Source organism: Astatotilapia calliptera, chromosome 18 (genome assembly GCF_964374335.1).
Source record: "Astatotilapia calliptera chromosome 18, fAstCal68.1, whole genome shotgun sequence".
Lineage (NCBI taxonomy): Eukaryota > Metazoa > Chordata > Actinopteri > Cichliformes > Cichlidae > Astatotilapia > Astatotilapia calliptera.
In genome coordinates, this window is record NC_137439.1 from 20,713,236 (window position 1) to 20,729,803 (window position 16,568).

At 39.3% G+C, this 16,568-nt stretch overlaps 2 protein-coding genes across 4 annotated transcripts in view; both read left to right on the forward strand.

The window, feature by feature from the left end:
* LOC113010977 (ephrin type-B receptor 1-B) overlaps positions 1 to 16,568 on the forward strand; it is a 436,216-nt gene that overhangs the window by 135,888 nt on the left and 283,760 nt on the right. The window lies entirely within an intron of this gene.
* Positions 1 to 16,568, forward strand: part of gpc5c (glypican 5c) — a 106,766-nt gene that overhangs the window by 77,042 nt on the left and 13,156 nt on the right. For both annotated transcript variants that reach the window (XM_026148957.2, XM_026148956.2), the window contains one exon: positions 6,697 to 6,838. In XM_026148957.2, the coding sequence (XP_026004742.2) occupies positions 6,697 to 6,838 (142 nt within the window). The remainder of the gene's footprint in view (positions 1 to 6,696; positions 6,839 to 16,568) is intronic.

A 16,568-nucleotide genomic window follows, 5' to 3' on the forward strand; every position in this document is an offset into this window, starting at 1 on the left:
ATTTCACTCAGACTCACGCCTATAAAGGGGCAATAGCATTAACAATTTTGAAAGCGGTTGCAGGATAGAGAGTTGGAAAGCATAAAGATGCAATATAGTGAGGCTGACATGTGATTGATGGGACTGACTGCAGCTTTGCTGTCTTGTTTGGCCAGTGGCCCAGATAGGTTCCACATCAGAGAAGCCACGCTTGTTTTAGACCCACACTGTGCATATCCTCTTTGTGGGTCCAGTCAGTCCATGGCCCTATCAGCTGCTGCACAGACTCAGAGACTCAGAGTTCTATGTGCCTTTGTTAGATAGACTTAATTGTGCTTGCTTTTTAGAAACGGTTAAAATAAACAGATAAACAGCTGATTCTTTAAAGTATATCGGTTTTATAGATATACAGCTCTCAGCGGACTTTCTGACTTCAGTATACATCTCTTTTATGATTTAGCAATGCCTGCAGCAGTGTGAAAGGGTTTGAGCTCTCAAGAGTTAGTGGAGTCCAGGGATGAAGAAAGAGCTCGGGCTGAGCTGGCAGCCTGTCACAGGGAGGGGACAAATTCTTTCCACTTGAAGAAGATGATGGAGTTGGTCTTCACAGGAGCTCTGCTGCTCTTTACTGCTGCTGTGGCAACGATACAGCAACAAGTCTCACTGCCCAGAGCTCTCCGTTCACTTGGCAACCAGACTTCATGAACCCAGACTGTAATTTAAATATAACTTTTTTTTAAATGCCATAATTAGATGCAAAGCTCATAAAAATTCAGTGAACTGTGGATGTTTTTCTTCACTGGGTAATACTGTATTTGCTTGCCTTTTGGGTTATAATTTTAATACAGTGATTCTTGTCCTGTTAAGAAAATATGTGGCTGGTTGTGTTTTTGGGACACGGTTTCAAAAATCCCTTTTCCAAATCCCCCTTTTTAATCTTTTTCAATCTGCTATGGTATGCATTTGTAAAACCATATTAAAGACTGTTTTCTTAAGGTTATCACCAAGATGGATTACAGACTCATGTGGCTTCTCCTTTTTAGTAAATGTTATTGAATCAAGGAGATGCTGGGTTTTTATGTGAAATTATTCACTTTTCCATTTGGGATGATGGGGCATAAAAGTGAAATTGATCATATCGCTGCAAATTGGCACTAAATTCCTGATCTGTTTCAGTTGGGATTCTGAATATCTCATTTCGAGACACACTGATTTAATTTACTTTACATTAGATAAATAAACATATTTTCAAAGGCTTCAGGTAAGAAGAGAAATCTTGAAATAGAAAAAGAAGAGAAATGGATATCTCAGAGAAAAAGTAAGCCACAATCTAATTTAATTTTCCCAGCATATTGGCCTTAGTAAAAGCACAAGTAGTGTAGAAGCTACACTGATTTGACCCAGTAAGTGGGTTGATTATCCTGATAATGTTTGGTATTCATGGTGTGTAAACTGGATTGGTGCCTTGAAGTCAGCTCTTCAAACCTTTTGCTCCTTTATAAGGACATCTGAAGCTGATTTTCATGTCTAAAAAATCTGCTTCCCAGCAGCAAATGAGCACCATTTGCTGTCTTTCGACCCGCACACCTCTCGCAGGAAGCTGTCGGAACATGCACTCAGAAAAATGCTGATGTCACCGAAACTGCCACGCATTTTTCAATAACATCTCCATCACTTAGCTGTTAGAAGTCAAAGTTTGTTCCCGTGCGCATATATTCCACACACGAGCTGTTTCAATCAGTACCTTACAGGAGCAGGGTGTGACAATCCAATGCAGCGATTAGGTAATGGGGGTTACATGAGGGCATGTCCAACAGAGTGTCACTAACAGCGACAAACTCAATCAGCTTGTGCTAGCTTGTAGTGGAGGTGTGGCTCGGCAGTTGTTGAAAAATGTTGAAAACATTGCTCAGAGTTCTAAGAAACTTAGGTGGACTTTTTTTTCCACAAACAGCATCTGTTTTCAGATTTCATACTGATTTAATAAAATGTCATGCAAAATTAGTCCATGTGAACACCTCTGGCTCATTATATTCAAGATTTGGTTCACCAAGACAGATCCTTCTATAGCTTTTCTCTGTGTTTCCCCTATAAATTTGCCCAAATTGTATTTTGCAATTGCATCCAAACATGGTTTTTTCTCTCTTAACATGTGGGGAATATGAAGGCTGCTGTAGACAGACGGAGTAATTTAAATTATAAAAACGAAGCTATGATAAACTATATTATAATGAAACCACTGCTGCCATCAGAAAATAACAATTGCTCTACATACACATGGATAAGGCTCTTTTATAGTTATGAACAGTCTTGTTGACCATAACAGGTATAATTAATATACACAAGCAGCACAGTACAGCTACTGCAGGTATGGATGGCAGAGCACTGCGGCTGTCCAGAGTTTGTTTTGAACCTGTCACTCTTCTTAGGATGCACCGTTTTCATCTTTTCATTCCTATACTTTTAGAAGAAGCTTCTCCCTCGCTCCGTCTCTCTCCCAGCCGCCTTTTCTTTGTCAGGCAGTGTGAGAAATAGAGATAATTGCATCCAGTTCCTCTTTAATTGGGGACATCCACAGACACACAGACATAACGGATATTTAAACACTCATATTTTGTCTCCCAGCTGATGTTTGTTTTTACTTAAAAGCATTGTTGGCCGTAACAGTATGTGAGAAAATGTAGCCAATTTCATTCAACAAGTTGAGAGTACTTATGTTATGCAGACATTCACCGCTGTCAGTTTTTCCTTCAGTATCCTCCAGAATTTCCTTTGCTTTCCTTTTTTTTCTGCCCGCATATGCAGTTTTATCACCACTGCCCTCGATGAGGTGATACTGTTTCAGACAGGGCTGAAAAAGAGCAGATGTGGGCACATGGAGGATAGGACTTGTGATCCTTGTCTGCAAGGTTGCCAATCATACCCTAAATGTATGCATAGCCATATGAAAATGCTTACTGTAACTGTTGCAGTAGGTTTCATCATATGCCAAGTGGTCACATTTCACATTTTTACATTTCATGATTAGATGTCCCATTTATGTCTACATTACAGCAGAATCTATACAGCTCAGTCTTTCTTCTAGACTCCAAGGTGATTGGTTACTCCTGGCAGTACAGATTTTAGCGTGACTAGGAAGCATTAAAAAATGCAGGAATTCAGCCCTTGATTCTCTCAAACCTGCCGCATCATCCTCTAACTAAAGAATGCTTTTGAAAAGAAAGAGAGAGGTGCATTAGTTGGCACTGTGAGAGGGGAACTAGAAAATATTTCATGATTTGGGATTTTATTCAAAGCCTTTTTGGAATACCTGATTTGCCCTTGGATGCCAGGGTAATTTCAAGGTAAGCCTTAAAGGAAAAGGTTTGTATCTTGTATCTGTGCCCTCGCCGTACCCATCAGCTTACACAACTGCAAGTTGTTCAAGCGCCTGTCTGTGCTCCTTTTTAAAAAGAAAAACAACAAAATGTTTCAGTTTTCTTTCCCAGACTTGAAAATCTTTCATTTGTCTTTGTTGTTTCTCGGAAACTGTTGGCATTCAGTATATATAGATGATGGCATTAACGATAATAACTTCTGATTATCATAAAACATTGTAAAGTTAATTGCGCTCGCAAATTATAGCTTGTCAGTCTTCATTTCAGTGAAACTATTGAAAGTTTAAATTGAAATGAAATGTAAATACATATACATGTTCTCAATTCTAATAGGTCGTTCTAACCCAACGGTACACAGACATGTCAGAGAGAGCGACGAGTCATGTTAGAACAAAACCATCTGTCTGCATCTCAAAGGCACAGTAAATCTCTGACTTATCCATAATGTAAAGTCTGCTGCTATTGAGATATTGTTCCCACTTGTCTACTCATTGTACCTCATTGGAGACAGATCAGGAGGATGACCCTTTGAGTCGTTGTTGTTATTTCTCATAAACAGATCAACCTTTGTGTTGTTGAACATATTGTTACGGTTTTCTTTGTTGTTTTCTTTTTGTAGCATATTTTATATTTGAAAAAAACTGACACAGCTTAGCAGGCTGCCTGTGAACAAACGCTCCCTTGATGTGTTGATGGCTTCTGCTCTAAAGCGAGAAGGAAAATTAAATAAATACAAACCATTTTAAGAAAGTGCTTAAGATGCTCATTGAAATCCAGAGCAGAAGCAGTCTTTTTCTATCACATTATACATTCATGTTATTCATATCTGTCTCTAGCTCCACAGACAAATTATAAATTTGCTTCCTCGCTATGTTACAATTGTAAAGGAAGGACTTTAGTTTGACCATTTAGCAATCATGACTTAACAAAAATAACCCAACACCCTGCACTCAGTAGACAGCAACAAACCAACAATTATACTAACCGTGGTTTCCACAGCAACAACACCTTAATTGATTCACTCCCTAATTAACATGCTTTAAGGACAGCTGGGCCAAGCAACACTGTGTCAAACATCCACTCAGTGCCATAGTTATAAGCTTAATATCACGCTGGCATCAAGTGATGGCGAACATTATGCTGCTTAGCAGAGCATTTGGGTGTGAACTGCTGTAATGCACACTGAATTTATTTAGTTGCTTTACATGATAGAAAAATCATAATGGGTTTATCTTATTCAAGAACATTGCTTTCTCTTTTTTCCCAGATTGTCTCAGTTATCAGTCATTAGTCTGTCAGCAAACTGTAATATGAATTAACTCATACTATAAAATATGACAACTGTCAAATATTGTTCACCCTGTTCCCCTCCTATTGTAATTTATTCACACTTGTGAAAATTAAGACATCCAGTTTTACCAATGACTTTCACTTTTACCTGAAATGTACAAGATCTGGTTTATCAGCCTGTACTTAAGTGGTTATAGCTGTATCATCTCATTTTACTCTCTCAGGCCACAGTGAGAAGATGTACTTTCACATTGGTTGAATGTGGTTGAATGTGAAACATGATGGAAGTAATGAGTATACCGATTATCATGTAAAAGTACCAGCTTGAGTCAAAACCATTCTAAATGTCTTTCTCTAGCATCTGCAATCACTAATGTGATAGAAGAAGAAAAAGGAAAAAAGAATACTAATATGTCTGTTTGAATAACTCTGGTACCCAAACAAGCATTTATTTATTATCTTAAGTTAAATTCAGTTCCGTGTAGCTTCCTTGGTTTGTGCTTCAGTTTCTCTGTTTGTCAGTTTGGGGCTTTGACTATCTTGACATCTAGTTTTTGTTTTAAGTAAACCTCTTATGAAACATCTTATTAATTGAAAATTAAACCTTTCTTTGCCATTAGCAAATAAATTAGTTGCCATGAGCGCGATTAATCTGTTTCCTTGCTTTTTTTTCCTGCTAGTTGAGGTTATTAGATTATCCTTATGCATCTTTTTTGGGACCATGAGACTTTTCTTATTGTGCTATCATCAAGTCAAAATATACATTTTAAGACACATACCTTTAACAGTTGAGATTCCTTTATGTTAGTCTGTAAGGGTCTGTGGGAATTTGCAGAATGTAAATTCCATGATAGTCTGTGCAGACACTTTTTTGGACCTACATGGTGAGCCCACTTAACATTGGTTTTTCTTTGTGTTACTTATATGAACAACAAGCTTTTCAGGAAACTTTTTTTTTCCTGAATCCACACACTTGGAACATGTTGCAGACTGACAGCCACCCTTTGTAGAAGCACATTAAGCTTGTTGAAGATAGCATGTTAACGTTTACTGTAGTTTGAAACATCACGTGGGATGAGTGTGTTATCACTGGACCACTAGCATGTCTGATTCTCTGTCTTGTTTCTCTTAAGCTTTGCACTCTAATTCTTATAAATAAACTTGTCTGGTTTTGTGAAATGTTTCTTTTGGGGCACTGAAGGCTTAGGAGAGAACTTGTTCTTCTGTTGTCAGGTGTATGAGTGAGTCACTGGGGTGGTGTCAATAGCAAAGACATCTGTAATCCCACAACACCTGAAGACATGTCGAGAGGTGAATGAGAGGAATGGGGCCAACTCCATGCCTCTCATTCACCTCTCAACATGTCTTCGCTGGTTGTGCCTTCCCTTTAAGGTCAGTTAGTCCCAGGAATGATCTTGTAAACTTTGTAAAGCAGGTTTAACAGTGTATTCACACATGTGTGCAAATGCATCCATCTATAATTTCACATATTCCAAAGTTCTGATATCTATGCCCTTATTTTGAACTTAATGTGCAAAGTACAGTTTTCTTATTGTGTCATGAGAGTTTGTCAGACATGGTGTTATGGAGCAGAGACCACCCTGATGATGATGGACAGCATGAAGGGCCAACAAAGCCAATTAGGTGGCCACACAGCAGGAGGGAAGGATATGGTCCTGATGGGCCAGGCTGATAAAGTCTTATTTCAGCTGTATATAGACTAATACCTAATATAAATTAGAATAATTCACCAAAAGAATTAACAACTGCCACTGTATAATTGGTTTGTTTTCTGCCAAACCTTTCTACATTTCAGAACCTTTCTGCTCTCAGAAAGTGTCCTGAGATTTATACAGGAGTAATGGGATCTTCCACTATGATCCAACAGTCCAACAGATGACAGATTTTTGAAGGATCTGCAGCTTGCAGTATCAAAAAGAAACTTATGTTAAAGTATATCATATGTTATCTATATTAAAAGTTGCTCACAGTGTTTCACATGCAGGATATTGGAATCTTATGCATTAACCATATTTCTGTGCATATGCAGGACACAGAGGAAATGTTTCCAGAATTGGCAGAAATGGAAGACTGGGAAGAGCTGGGCAGTGGGAAAAGGGAGGAGGGCAGCACCACAGAGTGTGATGATGAAGATGGTTGTCAAGCCTCAGGAGACGGTCAAGACAAACACTGTAAGTCACACCTTTCCATGCAAAAACACTCACTATACAAGCACAATTCCACACGAAGTCTGCGTGTTTATTTAGAATATCAATTGCGTTATATAACTAAGGAAGTGCCTGCCTCTGGAGAGACAGTGTGCTTTCTTTTTTTCAGCTAAGTGACCCTGTTATTGTTTTCTAAGAACTGTCACAAACTCTCTCTTTTATTCATCTCCTACCTGGCAAAGGATATTCACCTCAAATCACATTTTCACACTCTGCTGAGGCTCCAGCAAAGGTGGTGGCATATAAGTACCTTATATACCAGACGCCAAATCAAAAAGATGGCTTGCTTACTTACAGACACACTCTATTGGACCTCGTGTTCATTTTAATGAATATTTTATCTCCTGCAGAGATTTTACATTTTTAACACCATATTACCATGGTGTTTTGTTTTTCCCAAGCAATGTAGTGAAAAAAGAGACAACTGCAACCAGTGTTAGTGTCAGCCTTGTTGTACTTTAAAACTGATTTTTTTTTTTTTCAATGCACCTGGTAAATAGACCATTTGGAGATACCATACAGTGAGAGCTAGAAGGAAGTGGACGGGCAATACAAAGAGGGAAAGTAATAAAATCCCAGCTGAGTAAGCTGAGCCTCTTCGGCTCAGACTGCCAGCGTTTCAGCTGCTGATTCAGCAGTCTCTCAATATGTAGCATGTACCATGTTTACTCTGTCCACCACAAACCCAGACAAGCACATGTCGTACATTTGGATGACTGCATGCACATTAAAATATATATTTTAATGACGAGCAATTAAGTACAACACAGACTGAAGTGTATTTACGATTGTGACTATAATTGCAAATTTACATACTGCTTGTCAGTCTTTCTCCGTTTCCTTTCATTACATTTTCACTTACCCCTTAACACTATCACAACATGGCCACACTTTTTTTTAGACACCCAGCAGTTTTTTTGCATGGCCTTTTTCTTCTAGATTGCAGCAGTCAAAGCTTTGTCATTTTAACAGGTTGTTTAAATGACATTTAACTGCTGTTTATTGAAACAAACACAACCCATATTGTTCAGTTCAGCCCTGTAACCTCAAGGTCGACACTGCTAGCAATTTCTTCTCTACCTGTTTTTAAGACAAGACAAAGTAATTCTATTTAACTGAGGTCCTGAAGATTGCACTGAAGGCACAATCCCAAAGTAAGGGAATATTTAATCAGAACAGCGTAATACTGTTTGTACTTAGAAGAAAAGAGGAAAATAAAACAATACGGTACAGTTAAATATCACTGAAAAAGTCCAGTTACACGCAGTTCTGGAAAGATCCTCTCAGCCCAGCTCCTTGTTACAGTGCGGATGAAAAAATCCAGTGTTGGTCAGAGTTCTACCACCAGTATTCCAGATAATCAATGCAAAATGCTGTCTGGGATTTCCTAAACTACCTCCAGTAATTTTTCAAAAAATGACCCATTGTTTACTGTCTTTTAGCTTTATAAGTGTGTTTTCCATCAAATCACACCTTTTGGCAAGGTAATGGGCTATAAAGTAATATTACACATTTGGCCCTTGTATTAGACAAATACAAGAAGACAGAATTAATTAATTAATTGATTGTAAGACAGAATTTTTTGCTTCTCTGAAGTCTAATGCCAAGAGATAGCAAACATTATTAGAGACGCACATCACACCACACAAGGCTGAACTCATTTGTGAGTCTGCTCAACTACTTGGCTGAAGCTGTCTGGTGTATATCAACTATGCTAACGGGCATTCTTTCACATTCTTCGCTTTCAAATTCTCCTAAGAGTTCAGTTTTCTTTAACTGTTACGAAGTTACTTCTTCTTCTTCACTTCTTACTGTGATCTTTGTGAATTAACAAAGTGGGACTGGTAGATACTGCCTTTATGGCGTTTCATATATTGACTAAACATTCATCCGAACATCAACTTTGGCAACCATTAAAGTAATTTCCCAGCTGGGTCAAGATAAAGGACACTGTAGGCATAGATTATTTTATTTCCATCTGTTTTTGCAGTTGTTTGCCACTGTATAACAGTGCCAGAGCTCCCAAGGTCCATGTTAAAAGGGGGCATGACCGCCTACTGTTCTGCTAAGAGAGACTTCATTACGAAGCAAATGAACAGCGCTAATCTGTGGAGAACAGATTCTCAGTCTGTGCCATCGCACAGATGGCACGAAACTGCTGCAAGTCTTACTGAGACGATACAATTCCTGCATATTGAAAATGCAGTTTGTTTAAGATTGCTAATACAGATGTTTCTATGATTTATGACTGTAAAAAAACTAAAGGACTGTACTAGGCAGCTTTTTAAAAAACTGAGCTATAAACTGGTAGTACAATGTTTCTACTTTACACTGTCTGGCTAAAAAGAAAGCATTACAAATAGTCAAGGCAAGATTTGGTAAAGAAAATTTCTTATCAGACATACCATTGTGCAGTGTGATTGCATGATGTAATGCCTGGTTTGATCTTGGCTCAGATCCTGCTCCTCTCGCCTGGAGATTTTCACACAAGTGTACTTTGTGCGCCAGATAAGGAAGGCCTGGTCATGTTCGGACTGCCATAGCCACAGCCATGAACAGGGGAATAAATCTGTGATTCTTTAATGAACCATATTATCCATCGCCCCTGCAGCTATGAGAGCCCCTTGTGTGGTACATTTTGTGGCGTGACTGTGGCTTATTAACTGTATTACCCGAAACACTTGCACTGCTTCTTCCAAAGGAGCTATTCATTTGTAGATAGCTCATTAACGTATTAATCTCTAAAATGCCCACAATTGCACATTAAACCACTATCTCTCCATTAGGAAAATAGACGAGACACCAAATTTCTGTACATCAGAAGCTGGAACAGTGCTTTATTTGTCTGTCCACTAGCATAGTCTGAGTCTGGCAGATTAGGCAGTCGTCTCTTGCTTTCTGTGAAGATCCACACAGAAACAGAGAAAAAGAGAGAAAAGATAGAGTAGAGAAATGTCAAGTTTAAAAGAATGGGATTTTAGTTTATAATGAAGTCTTAAGTTTAAGATTGAACTTGGGGAAGAAAAAAAAACGGGGAAAAAACCCTCCATCCCACTGGTAAATCTGTTGTATTTGACTTCAAATAGAAAAGTTATTATAGCGTTAAAGCTGTTGTTGAGGCAGTCTACCAGGTATTGTGTGAAAAGTCACGAAAACAAAAAGGAGATGAAGGCAGGTTATCCATCTCAGAGGAGTACGAGTAATCGCATGGATAAACATTTCCTGTGATTGAGCCGGAGGGATGTGCAGTGACAAAGTGTGAATCGTACAGCCATGAAAGTAAAATTCTCTTTTGGTAACAAACACCATCTGTCAGGAATGCTGGTGAGCTCATCAGGAAAACAAAAACACCCCCTGGCATTTTTTTCACAAACTTTACAGTTCAGTGGGTAAACGTGTCTAACATGAAGCCATAGGCAGTGATTGTTTCTCTTTGGCGTCCTGTCAAAGAATGTAATTATCAAAATCTGACTAGATTGAAAGTTATAGGAGTCGATTATTGTGCATCTGGTCTATCCTTGCATACCCTTATTTGAGATGTGAGTGTGTCCACAAGTGTGTGCATGAGTGTAAATATGACCCTTAGGTTGTAAATTCTGATAATTAACTTAAATTAGCAGCAGCTAGTTTGGTGGCTTTTTTACTTAAGAAAATAGAGTGCTGCATAGTTAAAAAGGTGTGGCTGTATGGTACAAGAAGGCCTCCATCAACAGGTTTTGAATTTACCTCTAGGGGCAAAATCTGCACTCACGTCTATCAATGCTGGATATTTCACTTTCTCACTTTGCTCACATACTCAAACTCACAGGCAAACACACACTGAATCTGACCTTGGTGAAAGTGTTCAACTTAGCCACATAGTATCAGCACACTAAGGTAATGGGTTTGTTGTTGGTGGTGTATTTTTACCTGAATGTCAAAGGCATAGAAAGAACTTTCCTCCAAAGCCTATAAGGCCAAAAAGGTGTGTAGCAGCTGTTCATTCTGGCAAGGGAGCTACATTTCTGAAATGAATAGCTGGGCAGGATACAGCCAACCTGCACTAGTGTTAGTAAGATTACACTGGATCGACCACAGTCCCGCTACAGCCTGCTGTTGTCCAGGACCCAGCACGCACTTTGCCTTTCTTGTTCAAAAATACAACGAAAGAAGGCGAAAAGGCTAAGGATTAAGGGTGGATTGTTGCAAGTTGGATGATTCAGGGTAATAGCCAAATGTGAAGGAGAGCGGAAAGAAGAAAAGCCTGAAACTAAACGCACTTGAGTGTAAAAGGCGTAAGGCTGTCCGTTTTTACGTTGTAGCGCAGGTAACGGAGAAATAAAAAGATTCAAAGGTGCTTTCAAGTCGAAATCAACATAGAGACCTATGATTCAATCTACCGTGAGAGTAAAGGGTTAGAAGGGTGGACTGGGGATTTGGTGGTTGTATGCACTGGCAAGCTAGATAGAGCCAATCCAACCCTAGATCTTCTCTTTCTAGGTCCTGGGCTGAATGAGGTCCCTTAGGACTGCCGTGCATAGAGAGCTGGCTGGCCTGCAGATGTAGTGGCTGTGTCCCGGTGCGGATATTACCAGTATGACTGCCATTTCCCTCAGCCTTTCATCTGGAGCTCAAGGGGCTGAGAGAGAATTCCGCAGGGCAGAGTAGGGTTGTTGAAGAAGGAACGAGAGGATTAGCAGAATGGTCTGGTTTGCGGATAGATGTAGGAGGAGTGAGTCAAATGTTTTTGGTCAGATATGCAGGGCCATCCATTTGTTGTGTGCGAGACTGCGGATAATGTTGCAAAGTTGTCTAAATACTTCTTTTGCCAATAATTTAGAGAAATGTCAACATAGTTTCTGTTTAGTTAATGACATATGAAATACATCCTTCCTGATCACTTAAACTACAAAGCAAAGTTTTTGTCCTTAAGTTTTATTACAATCGTCACAACTGTCTTCTATTTCCTGCTGTCTCTATTCATCCCTTTTATACCATATTTCACCTTGCCTTTAAGTGGGCTCCTTTTTCTCACTTGCATGACATATTCTACCCTGTGGTTTTATAGCACTTTGAAAGCATATTAGCTTGAAAGGCTCCCTAGGCGCACGGTCATCAGAGGAGAATGGTTCTCATTAGCCAGCATCATCATTTCCTTTCTTAGCAGTATCTGTAAGGCCTTTATGATTGAGCTTTTGCAGCACACCTTTGGGAGCCTGGTCGGGAAACACCAAGAATCTCTGGTGTGGCAACAGGTAATAAACCAAAGGAAATGGTGGGAGTGAGTATGTACAGAAATTAGTGAAAATTAAACCTAGAATTCAGATCATCAGAGGAACACAGGGTGTGCTAGTGATCTAGTGCTTTGATACCACAGCCACATAAAAGCTTTAACAGAACCACAGAAGGAACTCTTATTCTTACAAGACATTCTTACATGCACATGTTTCCAAGCAGTACATGGACTTTAAAAGATGGCTCAGACTCATAAAGTGTTCTTTATTGAAAGCGGTGCAGTGGCTAGAACTTCATGTTTAATGTGTGAAAAAAAACCTGGTACACCACCCTTCCCCCCGAGCCCCAATCTGCTTTAGATTATACTTTTAGGTTGCTGTTGAGACAATATTTGGTAAACCTTAATGAACTTATGGAAATGGGTTGTCAGTGGCCAGCGTTGCTGGTGTGAGTGACCCTCTTGACTGTCTTTCCTTGACCAGAGCTTATTGTTGGCTACTAACACAGAAAATGACATTCCTGCTGTAACACAGCACTGAGCAAACAAAGTCAGACATTCCACTGATATTGAAAAATGCAGTTGAAGGATAAGCAGGGATGAGTGTGATCCTCCTCTGTCTCATCTCAGCCTAGTATACAGGGGGAAATACAACGTAGGTAAGGGGAGAAAGACGGAAAAACATCGGCTGGGATTTTCCCACTGATGACGTGGGAAGGTAATCCTTTGTAATACGTATAAAATGCAAAGTTTTGTTTTAAATGACAATCACAGTATGTTGTTTTGTTTGTTTGTTTTTAGATGGCAAAAAGCATGTTAGCATGGCATGAGTGGTAATGAATTCTGGTAGCAAACAGTCTATTTACTACCTGGAGTGCAAAGTCTGTGTGCAGGCTTTACAGGTAAGCATCAGAGAGACACACGTTGGAAGACAAGTCACTTCATTAGAGCCCAATCCCATTGATCTGTGGTGAGAGCAACAAAGTCCTTCTCCCTTATCCATAAGTAATGTGGCAATAAGAAGTGAACCTGGTGCAGATTGTCAGCCCAGAGGGCCGAGAGAGGGCTGACCTCTGACTGATTGAACTGATTGCAGATTAAAAGGACCAGTGTACTCAGTGCACAGTTCTAAGTGATTTAATTCTAAAACTGCAGTCAGTTACGCAACCAAGAGTTTACATCAAAGTATTTGATTCGCCCACACAAAATCAAACATTTATAACATCACAGCGCAATGTGTTTTTTTCCCCTCTTACCCGCTCAGATATGTGAAAACACTTTGAAGTTGAGAAGGCAAGTATCACTTAAATCACTTTAATTCAGAGGGGGCCCGTCACATGGAGCAACACAAGGCTGCATTCCATTCTGTGCACTTAACTTTTATGTGTGCACCGCTACTTGGTGTCACTAAGCAGATAGTGTCAGTGACAGTTTACACACACTGAAGCAGGCACTGAAGTGCTGAATAAATTAGTCTGGATAATTTCAGAAAGATTGTGGATTACAGCAAATACAATATGAAACATATTTGACAGCCAATATTTTTGATATTGACTAAATAATATAAATAATGATTTCAGTCTATTTATTTGGTTATGGAGAGATTGTTATGTGTAATGCATTCTGTCTAGGCAGCAAGGCAAAGCAGAACGCTTAAATGAAACAAAGTCCTGTTTAATTGCAATAGTAACATCACAAATGTGAAAGCATTAATCTTAAAGGTTTGGTTTATAGTGTTATGAGACTTTTATAAAGAAAATAAAAGACCCATCTCCTTGGCAACAAGACCATCTCCCAGCTTTAAAAGCCAATAAGAATTTTCCCTTGTTGCATCTGTCTTCCTGTGTCAGCGCTAAGGGGAGAATTACAGCATGCTGCTAACACTGATGCTAACTGATCCAAAATGCTAACTTAAAAATCATTTTCTGTTCAAATGTATCCAATATTAAATATGTTTTCTGGGCTTGGTCTGCTATCGGACAGCTATTTTTGACAAGGAACCGAGGCTTTGTAACTAACTTTATTAGTTACATGACGGAAAAACAAGCAACAAAATAATGGAATTTGACCTTTCAGAGCACATACCTGCTACTTTACCACTGCATCGATTAGTTAGTTTGTTTGTGAGTATAACCATAAACAAAAAACCTGCTAAAAACTAGAGCGCACAGCAACACTGTGTTCTTTTAGATTAAGCTAGTGTTTTTCCTGTCCAGTTATTGTCCAGTTATTGTGTACTATGCAAGACAAATAATGGCTCCAGTAAAATATTAAAAAGTACTGTGTGATAGCAAGTGAAGTGATAAAAAAACAACTAAATACAGTCTATAAATAACCAAATAACTCTCCCATGTTTTCCCATCACCTAAACAACAAAAACAAAGCAAAAAAGTGAGACTCTTCAGATCAAAATGTCCCCTCCAGAATAGGAAAGTCTGGTTGTAGCCTAGTGCGGCTAATGTGGCCAAAGTAAGTGTTAGCAGGGGGACAACTATGACTTGTGGAAACTTTAAAACAGCCCATAATGGGTCTTAAAACCTAGGGCATTCCGGGTGGTGTGGTATTTTGGGCTGAAACTTGAAATATACATTGTTGGGGACATGTAAGACTTGTTAATATCACTCAAAAAGTTTTGGATAATTCAACCTTTAAGGCTTCTGTACCAGTAAGTTAAGTCCATGGGGAGAAGTGTGAGGTTAGTAGGTACATGTGAGGGCATTGTTTCCCTGAGTTGTGCCTCATGTTCATTTCATTTTGATGGTTTAAAAAACTAACTAACTAACTAAAAAGAACCCCAAAAACTATCAACATGTGTTGTTTGTCTGTGCGTGTGTGTGTGGCCGTACGTGCGTGTGCATATGCAATTGAAAAAGAGAGAGCAAAAGGATATAAATGGCAGTTTATTTCTGCATCCTTCATGCTTGTCTCTCTACAAGGACAACGTGACACCTGGCAATGTGATGAGGCAGCTGGTGTTTGAGTGCACACAGGTGTGGTGTGTGTTCTGAGTACCCTGGTGTGTGTAGCGATGGGTGTGTGTATTTGTTTGTGAGATTGAGGAGTTGTCTTGGGCATTAAACTTCCCTCATCTTCCACTCCATCTTGAGAATCTGTCACATTGACTGCTGGAGGTCACTGTCCTCCCAGGGCCCCATTTGCCAATTTGTTTCTGTGTATATGTGTTTGTGTGTGTATGTAAAGGGTGTAAATTTTAATCTTGCCAAGGAGCTTAATAGTCTAGTACAGCCAAGAATCACACTGGACAGATTCCACTCCACTGATCCCTGTGCTAGTTGCCAGGCTGCTGTGCCTGTTGCTAGGTTAGCTTTAGGCTAAGACACGTACCCCACTGGTGCCCCAGTATTTTGGCCCTTTTAGCCCCCTGAGTGGCCTGCCAGAGACCTTGTACCAGTCCTGTTGTACAGGTTGCCTGTGAACCAGGGAGGCAGTTCTCAGAGATGTGCATGAATTCACTGTGTTTCTCAGAAAACAGAATAGGGAGATTAGTTTGAATGAGTGAGGAGCCCCTGCCTGACATGCCAGCACATAAAGAGTGATTTGCGGACAACAACAGCACAGAGATGGATGGCCAGTAATGAACTGTGTGAATTCATCCTCCCCTCCTTTTTACTCTCTACCCTTACCTTTCATTGTAAGACAATGTGTGTGTGAAAAGAGATAAGAAAGACTTGTTTAAATTCTTGGAATGGTAAATGTGAGACAAGGAAAATGAGGCCTTAAGAAATTTAACATTTCCCTGTTCTAACAAACAGCGTCGGGATATCCAGGATTTGTAGCTGGTAACAGCAGCATGGCTGGGTTTTTTTTGTGTGTAAAGTTGTGATTGGAAGACAGTGATATGGCTAGTTAATAATGTTGTTTTTCCCCAACCATGAAAACAACAACAACTTTGACTGCAAGTGTAACAGCCATGGAATACATTCAGTGAAGCTGCATCTACAACAATGTAGCGTGCAACCTTAAGAGGTCACTTAAATGGTGTGTGGTCTGGATTTTGTATATTTGAACAAGAAAACGTTTGATCTTCTTAAAGTTAGTGCTTCAAGATTAAGGTGGTATAATTAAACAATACCACAATGGAAATTAGCTGTGACTTTTTTTCTGAACATTTTGAGTGTGGTTATATGCTACATTCCTTCAGTTGCCAGATGTTTAAGTGCAGTCCTGTGTGTATCCATCTTTTTTTAAAGGGGTAAAATGGGATTCAACTAGGTCATTCCCTCCATTTCTTATTTTTTAAGCTATACCTACAGTTGCAGTCAGAAATTTACTTACGCTCATCTTGGGCATGAATGTTATGGTAATTTTAGGCCTTTAATGATTTCTTTGAACTTTTCTTCTTCAAGGGTGGAATAATTGTTTAGCATAAATCTTTAATGACTTTCAAAAACAAGAACTGGGTGCACAAGTTTGTATGCTTTTTAGCTTTTTTTCCTAATCCACACAGGTTCAAAATTATAT